Source organism: Gymnodraco acuticeps, unplaced genomic scaffold (genome assembly GCF_902827175.1).
Source record: "Gymnodraco acuticeps unplaced genomic scaffold, fGymAcu1.1, whole genome shotgun sequence".
Taxonomy (NCBI): Eukaryota; Metazoa; Chordata; class Actinopteri; order Perciformes; family Bathydraconidae; genus Gymnodraco; species Gymnodraco acuticeps.
In genome coordinates, this window is record NW_022989810.1 from 1,461,116 (window position 1) to 1,481,836 (window position 20,721).

A 20,721-nucleotide genomic window follows, 5' to 3' on the forward strand; every position below is an offset into this window, starting at 1 on the left:
ACAGAGGGGGTAAGGTTTTTGCATACTGTGGCTGAGGGGTATCTGTTTATCCTATTGTCTTGTATTGAGTGAAGGTTTTTGCATACTGTGGCTGAGGGGTATCTGTTTATCCCATTGTCTTGTATTGAGTGAAGGTTTTGCATACTGTGTCAGAGGGGGTGTCAGCTGGTTTCCCAGAATGTTGTTGTAATGTAAATCTGCTTTGATGTCCTCCTATAAAGAGAGACTGTTTCACTCAGAAAGGTACGTGCTCTTTTGGAGGAGACGTCATACTTGCAAGTATAAAGATCCTTATTGCTTTTATTAGGAATATTGTGTTGCTGTACGTTTGTTACCTTACTGATTATTCTCTCTAGGTGTAGTCATGGACTCTGACCTGAGTTTCAACAGTCACATTAAAACAGTTACTAAATCAGCCTACTATCACCTAAAGAATATATCTAGGATTAAAAGACTAATGTCACAGCAGGATTTGGAAAAACTTGTCCATGCTTTTATCTTCAGTAGACTCGACTACTGCAATGGTGTCTTCACAGGTCTCACTAAAAAATCTATTAGGAAGCTGCAGCTGATTCAGAACGCAGCTGCTCGAGTCCTCACTAACACTAAGAAAGTGGATCACATCACTCCTGTTCTGAAGTCTTTACACTGGCTGCCTGTGTGTCAAAGAATAGATTTCAAAATACTGCTGCTGGTTTATAAAGCACTGAATGGTTTAGGCCTAAAATACATTTCTGACCTCCTGCTAAATGATGAACCATCCAGATCTCTCAGGTCTTCAGGGACTGGTCAGCTTTCTGTCCCCAGAGTCAGAACTAAACATGGAGAAGCAGCGTTCAGTTATTATGCTCCAAATATCTGGAACAAACTCCCAGAAACCTGCAGGTCCGCTGCAACTCTGACTACTTTTAAATCCAGGCTGAAGACTTTTCTTTTTGTCACTGCTTTTAATTGAACTATTCATATCTTAGACTGCACTGTAACTTTTATCCATGTATTTTTTCTTTTAATGTTTATTTTATTAGCTTTTCTTTTTAATGACTGATTTTAAATGCCATTTTCTTAATGTCTTTCATTTTTTGTAAAGCACTTTGAATTGCCTTGTGTTGAAAAGTGCTATATAAATAAACTTGCCTTGCCTCTAGACCACAGCTGTTTAGAAAGCTGCTACGACACATGAAACAGACTAAAGTGGTTGAAACCAGATCTGTCATTTTTTAAATTTCAGTTTTACAATGACTTTGGTTAGAGCTCTGCCTATTAAAATCATCAATTTTAATGTTTCAGCTGTTCATCAACAACCAGTGGCACGATGCAGTGAGTGGGAAGACCTTCCCCACCATCAACCCAGCGACTGGGGAAGTGATCTGTCAGGTGGCAGAGGCTGATGCGGTAAGAGACATACAGACTGTGTGAAAACATTCATTTCTGTCCCAGTGAAGGGGGAGCTTTGACTGGAACGGGAAAATAACATTTAAAGGTCCCATGTCATGCTTTTCCGGTTATTGCCCGTCCCCTTGTGTGTTATGTAGCTTTTTCTGCATGTAAACGGTCTGCAAAGTCACAAACCCTCAAAGTACACCCTGTAGCGAGTAAAACTCTAAACACAGAAAATACCTGTCTCTGCTGCCCCAGAACGCCTCGTTGGAGATTTCTCTTTTTACATTGTTTTCTTCTTATAGTGTAGTCAGTACAGTGACGTATTGGGTATAGTGACGTAACGTCTCCGCAGATTGGTCCAAACTTCCTCACACACACACACTAAATATTTTCTCAGCTGCAGCTCCGCGGATTTCTCAGCCTGAACTCAGCCTGAGACGGCGAGACGCGGCGGGGCTCAGCCTGGGCTCGTTCTGAGCACACACACAACTTCAAAGTGTTTGTTTATGCTCAGGCTGAGTTCAGGTGAGTTTTGCGGTGTATCGCTGTCTCGCTGTCTCGCAGACCCCACGCAGCAACCAGGAAACGAGCCCAGTAATCCAGCTCACACTGTCCGTAGCAGCGAGCCCCGCAACGTGTCGCCAACACGGCACCCAGACCCCACACATTATTCTCATCGGTTTGTCATTAATGGTGTCATTTCCTGGTTGCTAACAAACGCCATTGTAACACATAATCACTGATGTTCCGCTGTAACGGTGGTGGACTCATCAGAGCACAATGGGCTCATAGGGAGTGGGGGTGCAGGAGCTCCAACAAGCCGTTTAGGACAGAGAGTGAATACACATACTATACAGAGATGCTGTATGTCATGAGAAACCAATGTGAGTTTGGAACATTGAACAATGTAAATCTATTCTAGTATACCTCAACAATGGAATTATGATCAGTAGAAATGGCCATGACATGGGCCCTTTTTAAAGGGTAATTGTACGGTTAAAAACTGTTCCTCAATGGCGTCTTTCAAGCAGGTTGCCCATCACTGTCACTTTAGAGGAGGCACTGTGGGAATTGTAGTCTTTTATAGTGTGTTGACTACAGACGTCAAAATTAGGTGGCCTTTCTTATCAAAACAAAATACTGGCTCCAACATACCGGCCCCTATTGTTATGGGCATCTTTAATAACAATAAACAAAAATCCAAAAAGAGCCAGACAAAGTCAGTCTTCATATTCTATTTGAGATAGGCAGGGGGTCTTAATTGTCTATCTTCAGTTATTTCCTTATTCTAAGGCAGGCACCAGTAGGCATATTTTGCTTATTGGTCTTTCCAGCGTGTTGGTTGGTGTCTTAAGAAGAACACTCCGAATCAGTCCTCCAGATCCAGGACGTGTCTCCATAACTCTTGCCATTAACCAGGATCCACGAGGTGCATTTGAATCCATGATTATTACGATGTCTCCAGGTATGAAGTTCCTTTTAATGCGATTCCATTGCTGTCTTTCATGCAAAAGTGGTAGATATTCTTTGATCCATCTGGTCCAAAACAAATTTGCTATGCACTGCACTTGTCGCCAGCGGCGTCTTGAGTATGTATCTTGCTGATGGAATAAGCCTGGGGGCAACGAAGGTTTGACCTTGAGCTGCAGCAAATGGTTGGGTGAGAGGTTCTAAGTCATTTGGATCATTTGACACTACAAGCCGGATGAGCCTTTCCCATACTCCGCCATGATGTGCTCCGTAAGGAGGATTGAAGGTCCATTTCACATCCTTTTGCTGGAGGGCTTGTTCTATTTTGCTCAGATTCCACTCTTTTATAGATTCCTTCAGCTCTCTTTCAGTGGTGACAAAATGAGTTCCATTGTCTGACCTCATCTCCAATACTTGGCCTCTTCTGCTAACGAATTATCTACTTCCAAGTGCACCGCTCTGGTTGTTAGACAGGTAAAGATAACTCCATATCGCTTCACAATGTTTCGTCCTCTTTTCACTTCCAGTGGACCAAAGTAATCCACTCCAACATATGTGAATGGTGGTAGGTCTGGTGTAATTCTGTCTTTTGGCAGATCTGACATTTTTTGTTCTCCTGCATTTCCATGCATGCGTCTGCACACGGTACATTCAGATATTATCTTTCTGGTTAATGCATTGGCACATGGTATCCAGTAGTTTTGTCTTTGTCTGAATGTTTCCTTCTTCACCTCTGGATCATCAGGATTGCTGTCATTGACAACTTTAAGTGCGTCCGGAAACTCAGGCCATTTGTCTTCAGGTTTTTTCAGAAACAATGGACCATTTATCCAAGGTGGTGACGTGCAACAACATTAACCTTTCTGTTGGTCGCTTGTTAGCAGACCCTTCACGCGATGGCAGAGCGAACAGGTACAGGCAGGGCCCATAATGATAGCCCTATAGTTTAAATCTACTACCCACAAAATGAACATATGGAAATGAGTTACTATTTAAAAAAATAAATGTATTTATAAATGTATTTAGGAACCTATCCATGTAATTTGTAGTGGGGGTCGACCTCAAATCCTCTAGGGGGGTCCAGTGGCATGCCCCCCCGGTAAGATTTTATTTTTTATTTTGGAGTTAAATGCATCAATCTGGTGCATTTTGAGGGGAAAATAAAGAGACTAGATCTATGGAAACACCTATATTAAACAGAACTGTATACATTTAAATAATCATAAAATCATGGCCATAACCAATAACCATTTCCAATATGAAAAAAACACTGAAACTTGTTTATTAATTTATTTTTGGTTCATTTATAGTTGTGAGTGTGTCTGTGCTCCTGAATCAGCCTCTCCTGTCTCCCTCCTCTCCCCCTGCTCCTCTTTGAGGCAGCAGCAAAGACTAGTTTTCTCTCAACAAGTTTTAAAAGTGTATCTTACCTTTTTTCACCTAGTTAACTTTTTATTTATTTATTCATGCATATTTTACTAATCACATTACATTTCATTTAGCTGACGCTTTTATCCAAAGCGACTTATAATGACCGATTACAGGGACATTCTCCCTGGAGTAACTAAGGGCTAAGTGCCTTACTCAAGGGCACACTAGTGGTGGTGTTCCTGGCAGGATTTGAACTCACAGCCTTCCGATCTTCAGCCCACCTCACTAACCATTAGACCAAGTACCCTCTCAAATGGAAATATGTGTTTACATAAATGGTGACCACACCGTTTGAGACCCACTGAGAACTTAGACTAAGTTAACTATCTAAACACTCAGAGAGTGCTTTACCTCACCTGAGCTGAGGTTATCCCGAGCTTGAATGACACACAGAGACCAATCAAGGGCTTTGATTTATGATCTGTATGACAGTGGCCATGTCGGCAGGCCACATCATGTGGACAGCCAGTCACCCTGTGTGAGGCAGGCCACTTAACAGGCCAGAAGGAGGCGAGATCAGAGCAAGGGATCATTGTCCACAAGTTAATCGATCGCAGATGGCGTCGTGGTCACGGACGAATACAAAAAATATATATAAAAAGCAAAACAAAAAAAACCTAAATGGGTCGCGAAATATACTTGGGCGGCCGTTAATATACCTGGGCGGCCCGCCCAAGTATAGTCTGTGTGTGGGAAACCCTGAACACCGTATACAATCTTGCTTGCATCACTGAAATGGTGCAATTGTGAAGATTGTATTTGTCTATAATTCTTTGGTTTGAAACATCGATCAATCTTGAAGCTTTCTATCTGCTTTAATCCCATGAGCCATCTTTGCTACTGTTTCTTGAGAGCCTCCGGGATTTCTTCGTCCCACCCACAATTGAGTTTGCACAACTCTTGTAGGACATGCTTTGCAGTGAAGATAAATGGTGAAAGAAATCCAAGCGTGTCATACACAGAGCAGACTGTTGAAAGGATGCCTCTCCTTGTGGCTGGTTGAGATTTTAAGCAGACTTGAAACTTGAAAACATCTTCCTCCACATGCCACTATATTCCTAGGGCTCTTTCTATTGGAAGACTATCTTGGGTCTCTAAATCCAGGTTTTTTACCTCTATGGGTTTTTCGCTCTTTAGGATGGAGGCCAGCACAGTTTTACTGTTGCTTGTCCACTTTGTCAGATGAAATCCTCCTTTTGCACAAAGATCCTTGAGTTCTTCGCACAACTTCACAGCTTGATCAGCAGAAGCGACAGATTTTAAGCAGTCATCACATAGACATTTCAGTGTCAACAGCTTCTCCAGAGAAATAATCTTTGTTGTCTTCAGCGGTTTTAGTGAGAGCATAGGTTGCACAACTTGCTGATGAAGTGGCACCAAATAGATGTACTGTCATCCTGTACTCAGCAAGAGGTAAACTGACATCTCCTCCTGGCCACCAAAGAAAGCGAAGATAATCTTGATCGGCAGGAGCCACCTTGACCTAATGATACATCCCCTCGACATCAGCCATGAAAGCTATCTGTTCTTATCTGAATCGAATGAGCACACCAAGTAGCGTGTTGGGAAGATTGGGACCCTGAATAAGCTTGTCATTTAATGAATATCCTTGATAAGATGCAGAACAATCGAACACTACACGAATCTTGCCCTTCTTTGGGTGATGTTCCACACCTTTCCACTCTCAGGTTTGAGCTGCTCCTTTTGCTATCACAGCCTCCAAGAATGTTTTATATTCATCATGGAAAACTTTGTTCCTTTTGAATGACTCCTCCTTCGCGTCGAAAGGAGCCAGTTGAGGTGGTTCGGGCACCTAGTTAGGATGCCACCTGGGCGCCTCCCTAGGGAGGTGTTCCAAGCACGTCCAGCTGGGAAGAGACCAAGGGGTAGACCTAGGACCAGGTGGAGGGATTATATCTCTTCGCTGGCCTGGGAGCGCCTTGGGATCCCCCAGTCAGAGCTGGTTGATGTGGCCAGGGAAAGGAACGTTTGGGGCTCTCTGCTGGAACTGCTACCTCCGCGACCCGACCACGGATAAGCGGGAGAAGATGGATGGATGATTCTGCTCTCTGCTCTGCAAGTTTGCGATTGTTTGGCATCATGATATTCTTCTGTTTGAATGGAAGTTTAAGCTGATAATGTCCATCCTTGATTTCAGCTGAATCTGACATGATCTTTAAAAATGGTTTGTCTTCAACTGACATCACAACCTTTCTCTGGAAAGTCATGATTGTATTGCTGCACCAGCAGCTCACTTAAGTCTGTCACTGATATCCGATTAACAACAGCAGTAGTATTCTCGGATTCAGTGGTTTCCTGATTCAGTCCATTCACAACCCATCCTAGGACTGTCTTAACAGCAAAGGGTCCTCCATTTTGACTGTTTTAACTTGTTTTCCTCCTTTTATATTACTTACAGTTTGAAGAGTTGCTTGGCCTCCGATGGTTTGGATGGTATTAAGCGATGTGTTTGCTCAAAATAAAATAACAAACCTTTACATGTGCAACAAAGAAAAGAGGCCTTTACAATATTCAAAACAAATAAGCAAAAATAAAATAACAAACAACTTGGGTATTCTTTCTTTCTTGACAATGCTTATATAACTTAAAGGGTAATTGTACGGTTAAAAATTGTTCCTCGACGGCGTCTTTCAAGCAGGTTGCTGCCCATCACTGTCACTTTAGAGGAGGCGCCGTGGGAATTGTAGTCTTTTATAATGTGTTGACTACAGACGTCAAAATTAGGTGGCCTTTCTTATCAAAACAAAAATACTGGCTCTAACACATTTTATTTCTATGGATACCCACACGTTTCCTCTTTACAGAGTGCCCACTTCATGCTTATCACATGCAGTATTTTGCTTAAATCAGGCAGTTTTTCTTTAAATAATAAATGTGTTTTTTGTCGCCTTTTCTTAAAAACTGCACATTTGTATATTTCTGCATGCTGCTCCCTAGAGAGTCTTTCATAAACCGGGTATGACTGTAAAGCTGAGACTCTGGTGGATTTGATGAGCCCAAATACTCTCGGAAAATATTTGTCTATTAAGTTTCTTTGAGAATTGAAATTAAATGTATTATAAAACTTTACAACCACAACTTACAGACGGAGCGCGTTTCGAAGGATGTATGGCTTTTCAAGAATCATCTTTTCTTACATTTCCAGGCCGATGTAGACAAGGCGGTGCAGGCGGCACGTAATGCCTTTAAACTTGGGTCACCATGGCGACGGATGGATGCCTCTAATCGCGGCCTGCTACTCCACCGATTGGCCGATGCCATTGAGAGGGACGCTGCCTACCTTGCTGTGAGTAATTATTAAATGTTGAATCCCAGAACAAATCTGAACCCATTTCATCCTAAATTCCAGGATAGACCAGAGAAGAACTGCTATACTATATTTCTTGTAAAGTATTATTTCTTTCTTTTGGTCATGTCGTTATTGAATGCATATCTTTTTGCACATCATTAAATCAAAAAAAAGATGGACCAAGAATCAAACAAACTTGTGTCAGGAAACAATTATCTTTTCTTTTGTTTCAGTTAAACAAAATTGGTAACATAAGTATAAATGACTTGAATATATACTTTTTATTTGGGAAGGGGAAACCTTCTTACTGATTACTTTATGTTACTTTAGTATAACCTCACTATCAAATGCAATGCAAGTAAATACAAGAAAAAATGAATTACCATAAGATGTCACAAACTATTTTATAAACATATAGGTTCACCTATGAATTAAGATAAGAACAAATGAACCAAAGAAAGTGAAAACCATAAAGCAACAAATGATTGCGCAATTTAAATATCGTCATGCATCTTAAATTGATCCAGCGTTGTTTGCACAGGAGCTGGAGACCATCGACAATGGGAAGCCGTACGCTGTTTCCTACATGGTGGATCTGCCCCACGTGGTCAAATGTTTCAGGTAACAACACACAGCACATGTCAGAGCTTCATTTGGTGTTATGTAACACTGTTGGCTGCCTCAGTCTATGGACGATACTGTTTCATCATCTTGAAACCTCCCCGACCATCAGTGGCACTGCCTTCTCCGGTTCAACAGAGCCAGGGTTTCTTTGCTTTAGCTGGCCTGAACCCCTCTCCAGAGATAACACCACACAGGACATTATCAGCTGTTAAAAAGGGTTTTATTTATCAGGCTCTGTGCAGGTTACATAAAAGGGGCGGTTTTTCATTTGACTCTTCTACCGCACAAAATTGACGAATCGCCGCCTATTTCTGTCTTATAAATATCCCCTCTGTTGTCACTTTCAAAGTTCTGCCTCTTTAATAAAGGCACTGGCCTGAAAAAATAAATCACAAAACTCACCTATCCAGAGCTGCTTTTAATGTCGGATTTAATGTTTGGTGTTTTTTGTATACCCGTTTTAATGTTTTATGAAATATAACCTAACAAAACAACACAGATATTGAACACCTATGAACCTGCTGTGTTTAGGTACTACGCAGGCTGGGCTGACAAATGGGAGGGGAAGACCATCCCCATCGATGGAGACTTTTTCTGCTATACCCGACATGAACCCATTGGAGTCTGTGGACAGATCATACCGGTGAGGGGGGGGGGGCAGGGAGAAAAATGGAAATAACATTGCAAATTATATAAAGAGAGGAGGAAAAGCATTTTAAATATTTGCCCAGACTATATTTCTCTGTAGACTAAGCACTGCTGCAGAGGAAAGCATTTTACCCGGATACACTTACACACGGAGAAGCAGTGAGGTGCGAAGAGTTCCTAATTCATCCATTGCAAACCTATAGTCGGATTCCATAGATTATATATAAACCTGTAAAGAATGTTGTGGATACGTATGGTTATATACTTACAACTCATTATTCAGGGTTATGCTTCATTTAGATCAGGGGTGCCCAACCAGTCGTTCGATCGCGGGGAGATTCCCAGTCGATCGCAAGATGTGTCTAAAAATAGAACAACAATATTCAGTTTTATCGTTAATGTCCTATAACATAATCTTCCTGTGCCAGAATAATGCACTTGAACGCATCAAAGCTTTGTGATTGGCGTGACCCCATGTGTCGGGGCGTGGCTGGTGGGCAGTGGGCATAGTTCGCTGACGTTGTCCGTGGCAACAGGAGTGACAGTTCGCACACACACAAGACCGCAATTATGGCAGAAGCCCAAAATATATAATTTTCACTCCGAGTGAGAGGATGATTATTTTTGTATCTATTCCAATTCAAAGTCCATCTGTCTCATCTGCAATGCGAGCGTGGCTTTATCGAAGAAGGGTAATTTAGGAGCGGCATTTCAAAACGGTCCACAAACGCTACGAGACGGAATTCCCTCCTAATTCTGCCCTACGCTCCAACAGGGGAGGGGCCTGAAAGGACAGCTAAATGCACAGCAGTCCATTTTCACCAGGCCCAACAACAAGAGCAAGGCTGCTCCCATAGCATCTTATCGTGTCAGTCACGTTCTTGCAAAACTTTCAAAGACGGTGTTGTGAAAGAAGCATTCCTGGAGGCTGCCGACGCGCTTTTGGGGGACAGTAAAAATAACAGTAGCATTTCAACAGGTTTTTGATATAATAAAAACTCAAGTTAGATACCGTTATTGATCAGCTGTAAGTTTTAGTTTGTTTGAAGTTATTCATTATAATTATTGTACAAAATGGTATAAGAATGCAAACTTAAATTGATTATAGTCTATTATCAATTCAGGTTAAGAAACTAGTGTTGCTTGCATCCTATTTTAAAGGCATTTATTTTTATAATCTACTAAAATGCAACAAAAAAAGGGTTTGATTCTATTAATTTTGTCTTTTTTATTGCACTGTTGCAGCAGATTCCTGAGTAGCTTCAGATCTGAGTTGTCTTATTAGTAAGCCTAATTTATACTTTTGTAGCAACACCATTTGTATATAATGGTAAAGAAAGGGTTCAGAGTCTTTTCTTTTTTCCTGGACTTTAGGACTTGCTAAACCCGTCAAGGGAGCCACAATATCGGAGACATTTCTGCAAAACGCACGGTAATAGCCAGCCATCCCCAAAAAGCGTCGGAGCTCACGGCGCGTCTGGGGGGGGGTGGGACATCTATAATAGCCTGTACCTTAACAGCCACAGGGCAGACCTGACCTTGTCCCACTTGCTTACCTAAATACGTCACTATAGCCTTCCCAAACTCACATTTTGCCAAATTGAGTGTGAGGGAAGCTGAACGCAAACGATCAAAAATCTCACTCAGTCTTCAGATGCTCAAGCCAGGTAGATGAATAGGCCACAATATCATCCAGATAAACTTCACAGTTCCCAACCCCACATAAAACCCTGTTCATCAGCCGCTGGAAAGTGGCGGGTGTATTTCTCAACCCAAACGGCATAACCGTGTACTCCAAAAAACAATCTGGTGTGACAAATGCACTGATTTCAGCAGCACGCTTAGTGAGGGGGACCTGCCAATATCCCTTTAAGAGGTCCAACTTTGAGGGTTTTGCACTCCTGAGAAAATAACTCTTCTACAAAGACAGGTAAAGTAAGGTAGCTCACAGCAAGAAGAGAAGGACAAGATACTACACTCAAAGTGCGAACACAGCACAACAGGACAAAAACCCTTGGTAATCGTATCTAACCCAACTGCTCCTTAAATAAAAATCACTGATATAACTTACCCTTAATACAAATGCATTTAAACTTGACATTTAGACCGATTGTGAGTGAAAATTATAATAAAGACTCACTTCTAGCAGTTTTTTTAGGAGCTCTGAAAATACCCCACGCAACCCGTTAAGTACCCCTAGGGGTCCCGTACCCCCTGTTGGGAACCACTGCACTAAAGAGTCAAAGCAGAAGCCGGTGGTATCACAATGTTTTCACTTCTTTAATATGTACGTTTTTACTGTCACTTGATTCAGACTCCAAAAAAGACAAAAGATTTGATATCACAAATCTGATAATAAATGTATAAATGATTTGAGCAATAGCAAACAAGGAACAGTGGAGGGGGAGGGGGAGGAGTGTAATAGTGTGATCATTAACCAAAAATAGAGAAATTAGAGAATAATAACAGAAGTTTAACTAATTGTTAACCGAGGTTGAACAAATGTGAACTTGATACAGGGAACGTGCCTGGATTTGTTTGTCCCGCAGGCTTTAGTAGAAGTGAATGTAAAATGAAAATGTGTTGTGAACATATTTACCTCTTCTCCCTGCAGTGGAACTTCCCTCTGCTGATGCAGGCCTGGAAGCTGGGCCCTGCCCTGGCCACTGGGAATACCGTGGTGATGAAGGTCGCTGAGCAGACTCCACTTACAGCTCTCTACGTAGCCAGCCTGATCAAAGAGGTACTCATTAACAACATGTCAGGGCATGATACTTTCACCAGATACACATTAAGACCATCTATCATGTGTGATGTGTTTCTGTTTCCAGGTGGGCTTCCCTGACGGTGTTGTGAACATCTTGGCAGGCCTGGGGGCGTCAGCTGGGGCTGCCATCGCACGGCACATGGATGTGGACAAGGTGGCCTTCACTGGATCCACAGAGGTAGCACCAACTTAATGTACTGCTGTCGACATGCTAAAACTCATTCAAAAGCTAACCGGTATACTGTGAGCATATGTGGGCAAAAAGATATTTGACCCTGATCGAAAGGAACTTATTTATAACACATACTCTTAAGATAATACTTGTTGATGTTGTGTTTTTAAAGAGTCCTTTTTAGGATTTTCCCTTTCCTGTAGTGCAGTGTTTCTCAAACTTTTTCATACCAAGGACCACTTAACCAATAAGAAAACACTCGCGGACCACCTAACTCCACAAATATCCAAAAACACATTGTTTTTCTAGAACAGATTAGAAATTGCCTGAAAATGGTACAAACAGGTGGCAACATGTTTGAGGAAGGTGTTGCTCTGGGCTATATCATGCAATCGAAAGTGAAACTTAAACTCACTCCATTGCGGAGATATTCCAGCGAGAGTGCGGAAAACTGAAATGTATTTATTTATTTCAAATGTGAAATGTTACCAATATACCCATGGACCACTAGGGGGCACTCACGGACCACCAGTGGTCCGCGGACCACACTTTGAGAAGCACTGCGAGTGTGTTATATACAGTAGGTTGTTGTGCCTGTAAATTGTTCTCTGGGCAGACTTCTGTAACATATCGACATCACAGCACAATTGTAACATAGTGACATCACTATGTTGCAATTGCGCTTCAACTCATTGTACATGATAGGCTAAAGGACGGGACATCTATAAGCAGTTGACCCATTACAACAGAGCAGACCAGTTAACCAATCAGAGCAGACTAATGCTAATGTATACACCGACCATATTACGTCCAAAACAGTCGGGCATTGTTTCTGATGGCAACGTTTCTGATAGTGCTGTGGGTCTGCTTTGCCGATATGACGTCATATCGGACGCAAATCTGGATCAGCTCCGTTGTACCCCCATTTTTAGAGATTTGGGTACGGAGGAAAAGAGAGAGGGTTTTATTTTCTGACGCTGCGTGAGTTCCCCGACACACCGGGGACACATATTTATGTATAAAAGACATCAAAAAGTGCATTTTGCATGATAGGTCCCCTTTAACCTCTGACCTTGAATGTACATTTGTAAAATTCTGCTTTTAAACTGAATACATGGTCTCAGATTTAATCAGTTCAAAAGCTTCGAGTAAATATTCACCTGTTTTTTTTCTGTACTCTGCTCTTAGAAAGGGCATTGATTAGAAAGTTCAATCAATAGTAGGAATATTAGTTTACTTTTAGATTTGGTAGACTATATTTGCAGTGGAATATTTTTGCTATATTAAGCATCTGTCATCAACAGTGGGCTTTAAATCTTCCTTCTTACAAACATTAAGGGAACCTTGATGATAAGCTCCTTCTCCTTCGCAAACATACATTACACCATCATAAGGAATATTTGCAAAATAATAACTCACCCTGCCGTGTCAGCTTTTTACAAATTCTATTCCAATCTGTTAGTTTGGAAATGGCATTCTAAGTCAGTTGATATAGTATTTATAGCACTAACTCTATCTGTCTTATCAGGTGGGTCATCTGATCCAGCAGGCGTCAGGCGGCAGTAACCTGAAGAAAGTCACTCTGGAGCTGGGAGGAAAGAGTCCAAACATCATCCTGTCTGATGCCAACAGTATGTATTTTCCCTTCCACAAACATTCTAACACAGAAGGTTTACAGTTGGTTTTTGGTATTTATTATAATTGAGTTTGGGAATAAATGCACAGCTAAAGCAAAGTCTGGCCATGTAAATATATAAAACCTGTGATGCTGTTTGCCTTTGTCTGGTTCTGTATTTCGTAAAAGAGCTCTCACAAAGCGTAAGAACAATTAAAGGGTTACTTTTCTGTAAGACTTGGTGAATTAAGCAAACATAGACATAGCTATTGTGGAGGGATGTTTTCTGGTATATTAGGGGTTCAGTATCTCAACCAATAACACTTTGAACCACCACCCTTCTGATTGGTGGAGGACCGCTCTGCCTCCTGAGCTACAGCTGCTTCAAGTGACCTCCACTGGATTTATTTCTTACTGCAGCATTAATGTTTACATGGAGCAGCTGCATAGGATGTTTATACGTTTGTGCTGAGCATGTTAGCTTTGCTTGACATGTAAGTACTAGAATCCCTCCTCACATGCTCTCACTCTGCTGCTAGAAAGAGCGGTGCCCGCACAGCGTTTGGAGGCAGGACTAAACCATTACATGTAAATAGAGGGGGGTGTACAGAGGCTTTGGATGGTTAACTTTTGGAAGAAAAAAAGTGAAATGAATCGTAAGTTTAGTGAGTACATTATCAATTTAACGTTATATTAATGTTAATTATTGATGATTGATGAAAGGTTACTTACAATTTTTTTCTTAATGTTCTAAAAATGTTTGCCCCATGTCAACATTAATGGTGCCGGACGAAGTTCATCTTATTGTCCCATTGTGTGGTGGAAAGTCTAACCAGCTAATAGTGACACACCATTGAGTGCACTTGTACATGAATACAGAAAGTAAGAAATAAAACCACTGGAAGTCACCTGTTGTTAGGGTCTATCAAGAGAGGACACTGACAGATGATTGAGAGAGTATTTCAGGTGTACTAACTGACTTTGTCTATCCCCCCCCCAGTGGAAGACGCAGTGGAACAGTCCCACTTCGCTCTGTTCTTCAACCAAGGCCAGTGCTGCTGTGCTGGCTCTCGGACCTACGTCCAGGCAGACATTTACGATGAGTTTGTGGAGCGGAGCGTGGAGCGAGCTAAGAGACGAGTGGTGGGAGACCCCTTCGACCTGAAGACCGAGCAGGGACCTCAGGTAGGAACCATTTTTGGTCTTGGTTTCTTCTTTTCTAAGGTTACATTGTTCTGTTGTTTTACATATTACACTTAGCTAAAAAACATCTTATTGATATTGTTTTCTCTGAGGTATTGAGGTAATCCAAAAGTAGCGGAAAGTAATCGGGTTACAAATACGTTTATATTTGGATTCCCAGATTAGGTTACTGTAAAAGGTATTTGTAGTCATTGTTCTAATGGAATAAATGTTTAAAGTAATCCTCCCAATGATAACAAATGTATATAGGGTTGGCAATGGCATAGTCCGGCAGTGGCTCAGTCTGTAGGGACTTGGAGAGGTACCAGTACACCCCCCCCTACCCCATAGCTCCTGGGTGCTGTTCAATAGCTGCCCACTGCTCCTAGCACTAGGATGGGTTAAAGGCAGAGGTCCAATTTCACTGTGTGTGCTGTGTGCATGTATATGTGTGTGACACATAAAGAGGGTTTCATCTTTCGATTCTAACATTTAACTGATATTGCATTTTTACAAGAGACACACATTAAGGGAAAAACAGTCATGAAAGAAAATATCTATATGTACATATACATTCTTATACATACACAGAACACAGACCAGACAAGAAACTGCAGTCGGTAATATCACTTCTAGCAAACCCTTTCACAAGGTCATTCCATGCATCATTCCTATATAAAAACCTGAAATATAATGTGTGCTGTTTCCTCTCGATGTCCCAAAGGTGGATCAGGAGCAGTTCAACAAGATTCTGGGCTACATCAGCAGCGGAAAGAGAGAAGGAGCCAAGCTGTTGTGTGGAGGAGGCGTGGCTGCAGACAGAGGGTACTACATCCAGCCCACCGTGTTCGGAGACGTCCAGGACAACATGACCATCGCCAGGGAGGAGGTAGGGTTTAAAACGCCTCAATAAAAACAATCAACATAATCAGCTTTTGTATTCTTATGTACTGAGATACTCACCGCTGCCATTAGCTACTTTTAGGGGAAGAATTAAAGTATTGTATTTTCTATATTTGTGTAACTATATTTGCGTTTTCCATTTAAAAAAATAATAATATAACATTACATACAGTTAAAAAAAGAAAGGCATAATTGAATTATGAGGAATAACCTATACAACTAAAGTCAATAACTGGGTTCCTTAGCTGGAATTATTAGCACCTAAAATAACATTGATTTATCCCTTTTATAGCCTTATGGGTATCTGAGAGTCACTCCGCAGAATCCCACTTTTTAGCTATAGCGGCCAAAATTATAAAAATATAAGAAAGAAATATAAATCAAAGCAAAGTGCCGCTGAGGCACCCGTCAGCTAATCTTACGCATGGGAAAGAATCAAGATCCGAGCAAAAGTCGTTTCAGTGCGATTTATTATACACACATCAAGCCTTTCTCTTCCTTCTTACCCGATGGTAAAAAACCATAAGCCTACCGGGTGCGCCGCTCACTACCACCTGTTTCCCATATTTATACATGAGCAGGTAGGTATCCCCTCCCCCGGTGCCCAAAGGCTGCCTTTACAAAAACAGAGGCATCGTACAACTTATTTGATAAACTTAAATAAGAATTAAAAGGAAGATTTACTATAAACAAAAAAGAACAATAAAATGGATAACTATTAAATAATATAAGCTCCTAGATATGGCTTCATCATTAGCAAGGAACACAATGTCTCCTGAGTGCGAAATAACATATGTGAGTTAGATGTCTACAGATCAAAAGTGTTTTAGCTGGTTTGCTCTTCATGAAATTATTCCTGTGTGATTTCTTTTTTTTTCTCTTGCAGATCTTTGGTCCAGTTATGCAGATCCTGAAGTTCAAATCCCTGGAGGAGGTGGTGGAGAGAGCCAACGATACTAAATATGGCCTGGCAGCCGCTGTGTTTACTAAAGACATCGACAAGGCCAACTATGTTTCGCACAGTCTGCGAGCCGGCACTGTCTGGTAGGTCTGAGTGTGAACATTAATGTCTCTGAGGCCTGGGTATTCATATTGCATCTTTCAACTGTTTTGTTGCTTTGTTGCAACTCTGATAAAACATTTTTATCATTATAAATGTGCGTTTCTGTGGCTATGTGGTTCAAATTATTTTTACAAAGAAGTCCAGTGTGACAAAATGAGTAAAACTATGAAAACAACTCAATGTGTCCCTGTCTCTCTGTCCTTGCAGGATTAACTGCTTTGACGTGTTCGGAGCTCAGGCTCCATTCGGAGGTTACAAGGCTTCCGGTAACGGCAGAGAGCTTGGGGAGTACGGCCTTGAGAACTACACAGAAGTCAAAACGGTAATTTTCAAAAATATACTATGTATATAAAGGATATAGGGATAGGATATAAAGAGGACATATCCTGCTCATTTTCAGGTTTCATATCAGTATTTTGTGCCTCTGTGACATGTCCATCCATCCATCCATCCATCTTCTCCCGCTTATCCGTGGTCGGGTCGCGGGGGTAGCAGTTCCAGCAGAGAGCCCCAAACTTTATTTTCCCTGGCGACATCAACCAGCTCTGACTGGGGGATCCCAAGGTGCTCCCAGGCCAGCGAAGAGATATAATCCCTCCACCTGGTCCTAGGTCTACCCCTTGGTCTCTTCCCAGCTGGACGTGCCTGGAACACCTCCCTAGGGAAGCGCCCAGGTGGCATCCTAACTAGGTGCCCGAACCACCTCAACTGGCTCTTTTCGACGCGAAGGAGGAGCGGCTCAACTCCGAGTCCCTCCCGGATGACCGAACTTCTCACCTCATCCCTAAGGGAGACACCAGCCACCCTGCGGAGAAAACCCATCTCGGCCGCTTGTATCCACGATCTCGTTCTTTCGGTCATGACCCATTCTTCATGACCATAGGTGAGGGTAGGAACGAAAATGGCCCGGTAGACAGAGAGCTTTGCCTTCTGGCTCAGCTCCCTTTTCGTCACAATGGTGCGGTAAAGCGACTGCAGTACCGCTCCCGCTGCTCCGATTCTCCGGCCCATCTCACGCTCCATTGTTCCCTCACTCGAGAACAAGACCCCGAGATGCTTGAACTCCTTCACTTGGGGTAAGGACTCATTCCCTACTTGGAGTGGACAGTCCATCGACAGTCCATCGGTTTCCTGCTGAGAACCATGGCCTCAGATTTGGAGGTGCTGATCCTCATCCCAGCCGCTTCACACTCGGTTGCGAACCGATCCAGTGAGTGCTGAAGGTCGCAGACCGATGAAGCCATTAGAACCACATCATCTGCAAAAAGCAGTGGTGCAATCCTTAGTCCACCGAACTGCAGACCCCCTCCCCCATGACTACGCCTCGAAATCCGATCTATGTATATTACAAACAGGATTGGTGACAAAGCGCAGCCCTGGCGGAGGCCAACCCTCACCGGAAATGGGTCCGACTTACTGCCGAGGACCCGGACACAGCTCTCGCTTTGGGAGTACAGAGATTGGATGGCCCTGAGTAGAGACCCCCTCACCCCATACTCCCGCAGCACCTCCCACAGTAACTCCCTGGGAACTCGGTCATACGCCTTCTCCAAGTCTACAAAACACATGTAGACCGGATAAGCGTACTCCCAGGCCCCCTCCAGGATCCTTGCGAGAGTAAAAAGCTGATCCGTCGTTCCACGACCAGGACGGAATCCGCATTGTTCCTCCTCAATCTGAGGTTCGACAATCGGCCTGACCCTCCTTTCTAGTACCTTAGAGTAAACTTTCCCGGGGAGGCTGAGTAGTGTGATGCCTCTGTAATTGGCACACACCCTGTCTCCATGCTTTAATGTTAAAAAGCTTTTAATATTTCCCATACTGCCTGTGCTGCAGCACCTCTTTTCACCCTCTGTCTGAAACCAGAGCCCAGTCTGCTCTGATTGGTTAGCTGGCCGGCTCTGTTGTGATTTAGTTAAAAACTTAGAGATGTGTAGGAAATGTCCAAGCCAATCAGGTACAGACAGAGAGGAGAGAGAGGAGAGAGAGGAGAGAGAGGAGAGAGAGGAGAGAGAGGAGAGAGAGGAGAGAGAGCAGAGAGAGGAGAGAGAGGAGAGAGAGGAGAGAGAGGAGAGAGAGCAGAGAGAGCAGAGAGAGGAGAGAGAGCAGAGAGAGGAGAGAGAGGAGAGAGAGGAGAGAGAGGGAGAGAGAGGGAGAGAGAGAGATTTCATGGCGAGCATTGTGTTGCCATGGCAACGGCATTTGAAGAAATGTGAACGTTTTGTTGAAGAAACATAACAGATATCGGTGAAATTTCAAAGCGTGAAGCATCTCAAGGACCTTGAGATCTGAAGTGTGCTTTTGTGTACTTTCGGGTCAATAATGTGGCCTTTTTGGCTGTTCTTATGTTCTCTGAGGGGAGGCTCACCTTCCCACACTTTGAAAACCCCTGGTTTAGATTATTGTAATGCACTTTATGCCGGCCTAAACCAGACTTCGCTGGCACGCCTGCAGCTTGTACAAAACGCTGCGGCTCGGCTGCTTCACACCAATTCTGGCTTCCCTCCACTGGCTTCCTGTCCATTTTAGAGTTAATTTTAAGATTTTATTGTTTTTTAAATCACTTAATGGGCTGGCCCCTGAGTACATCTCCGACCTCCTGCAGGTGTACACCCCCTCAAGGGCTTTGAGGTCGGCTGATCAGCTGCGGCTGGTAGTCCCAAAAACAAGGAAAAAGACCAGGGGAGTCCCGCCTAAAGACCCACCTCTTTTCCCTCGCTTTCTAGTCAGTCTGAGCTCTACCTATTAGTATGCTTTTATTGTCTGTTCATAGCCTTTATGTGCCTTGTATCTATTCTTATGTGTGCCTTTTATCTATTTATAATGTTATGTTCGTTGTGAAGCACTTTGGCAAACCCTCTGTTTTTAAAATGTGCTATAGAAATCAAGTGGATTGGATTGGATTGACATGCACACAAACAGGGAAAAAGGGAAAACCCCCAAAAAGCATAATAGGGCCTCTTTAATAAGTTAAGCTTATCAAATAAATCCATGCTGGTTATGCAGCAGGAAGCTCTTCCTTTCAGGATCCTAACATCCAAACATGTATGATTGTCAATCAGCACCAGGCATGATAGATAGACAGACAGAAGATAGATAGATCCCAATTTGGGAGATGTTTGCGTTGTAGCAGCATTTAAAAAAACAAGGAAATGTACGTAAGAGAAATTGAGACACAAGAAATAAACAGTCCAAAAATATTTCTGAAATAAAATGGCATTAAAAGATTAAAAAAAAAAAATATATATATACACGTGGAAATGATCTATCAGCAATGTGTCCTTATTACAATTAGTTAACAATTAGTCACAATTCTGGCATAGTTACTTTTGAATATTACTATATATTACTATTCTTATTTTTTTTTAAATGCGATGTTTTAGAACTTGAAATCCTGAGAGTTGTATTGTCTGTTTCAGGTGACCATGAAGGTGCCTCAGAAGAACTCCTAGGGAGTCGGCGAGCTGCCGACTGAAGAACGCGCCTGCTCTTCGTTAGAACTGTTGACGTCACTTAAACACTATCAATCGCTTTGTAACAACAAAAACATCTACACAAAATCTCTTTTCTACTTGTCTTTATACAGGACATTTTTGAGCAGGAACCAATTTATGAATGTCTCAATAAGAATTTGTGTTCAGCATTGCAGGCCCTTGTTTGTATACATTTAATTGAAGACAAATGTGACAATATTCATTTCATCAAAGAATATGCAAACATATGAGCAAAGAATGAAAATAAATAAAAAGGATGCTATGTATGAACTGTACTGTAAGACATGTATGCACTGACTGGAGAGCACTCGACATCAGTAAGAACCAGAGATGTATGCACTGACTGGAGAGCACTCGACATCAGTAAGAACCAGAGATGTATGCACTGACTGGAGAGCACTCGACATCAGTAAGAACCAGACATGTATGCACTGACTGGAGAGCACTCGACATCAGTAAGAACCACCTGGCTGTAAAAGTAAGGCTAATCTATGACTAATGAAACTGCACCTGTTTGCTAGGTGTGGTGAAGATAGGAAATGCATTTTCCTGAAGCATGGGTCAGTTTCTTGAAGTTGCACAAGAGTGGGAGGGCTCACAGCTGGAGGAATAACTAGAACATTCTACCAATTGCTCCAAATGTATGTGGTTGAGTAAAGTCT

The 20,721-nt window shown here is 42.4% G+C and overlaps 1 protein-coding gene across 3 annotated transcripts in view; it reads left to right on the plus strand.

Annotated features, from left to right (window-relative positions):
* Nucleotides 1-20,329, plus strand: part of LOC117554272 (aldehyde dehydrogenase, mitochondrial-like) — a 28,908-nt gene extending 8,579 nt beyond the window's left edge. For 2 of the 3 annotated variants that reach the window (XM_034228627.1, XM_034228636.1), the window contains exons 2-13: nucleotides 1,288-1,392; nucleotides 7,448-7,588; nucleotides 8,133-8,212; nucleotides 8,747-8,858; nucleotides 11,478-11,606; nucleotides 11,695-11,808; nucleotides 13,331-13,433; nucleotides 14,418-14,602; nucleotides 15,324-15,488; nucleotides 16,389-16,546; nucleotides 16,773-16,887; nucleotides 19,985-20,329. In XM_034228627.1, the coding sequence (XP_034084518.1) occupies nucleotides 1,288-1,392; nucleotides 7,448-7,588; nucleotides 8,133-8,212; nucleotides 8,747-8,858; nucleotides 11,478-11,606; nucleotides 11,695-11,808; nucleotides 13,331-13,433; nucleotides 14,418-14,602; nucleotides 15,324-15,488; nucleotides 16,389-16,546; nucleotides 16,773-16,887; nucleotides 19,985-20,017 (1,440 nt within the window). In that variant the 3' untranslated portion in view covers nucleotides 20,018-20,329. Of the gene's footprint in view, nucleotides 1-243; nucleotides 280-1,287; nucleotides 1,393-7,447; nucleotides 7,589-8,132; nucleotides 8,213-8,746; nucleotides 8,859-11,477; nucleotides 11,607-11,694; nucleotides 11,809-13,330; nucleotides 13,434-14,417; nucleotides 14,603-15,323; nucleotides 15,489-16,388; nucleotides 16,547-16,772; nucleotides 16,888-19,984 lie in introns of those variants that run through there. The other variant, XM_034228646.1, reaches the window with a different exon arrangement.
* Nucleotides 20,330-20,721: the final 392 nt, after the last annotated feature.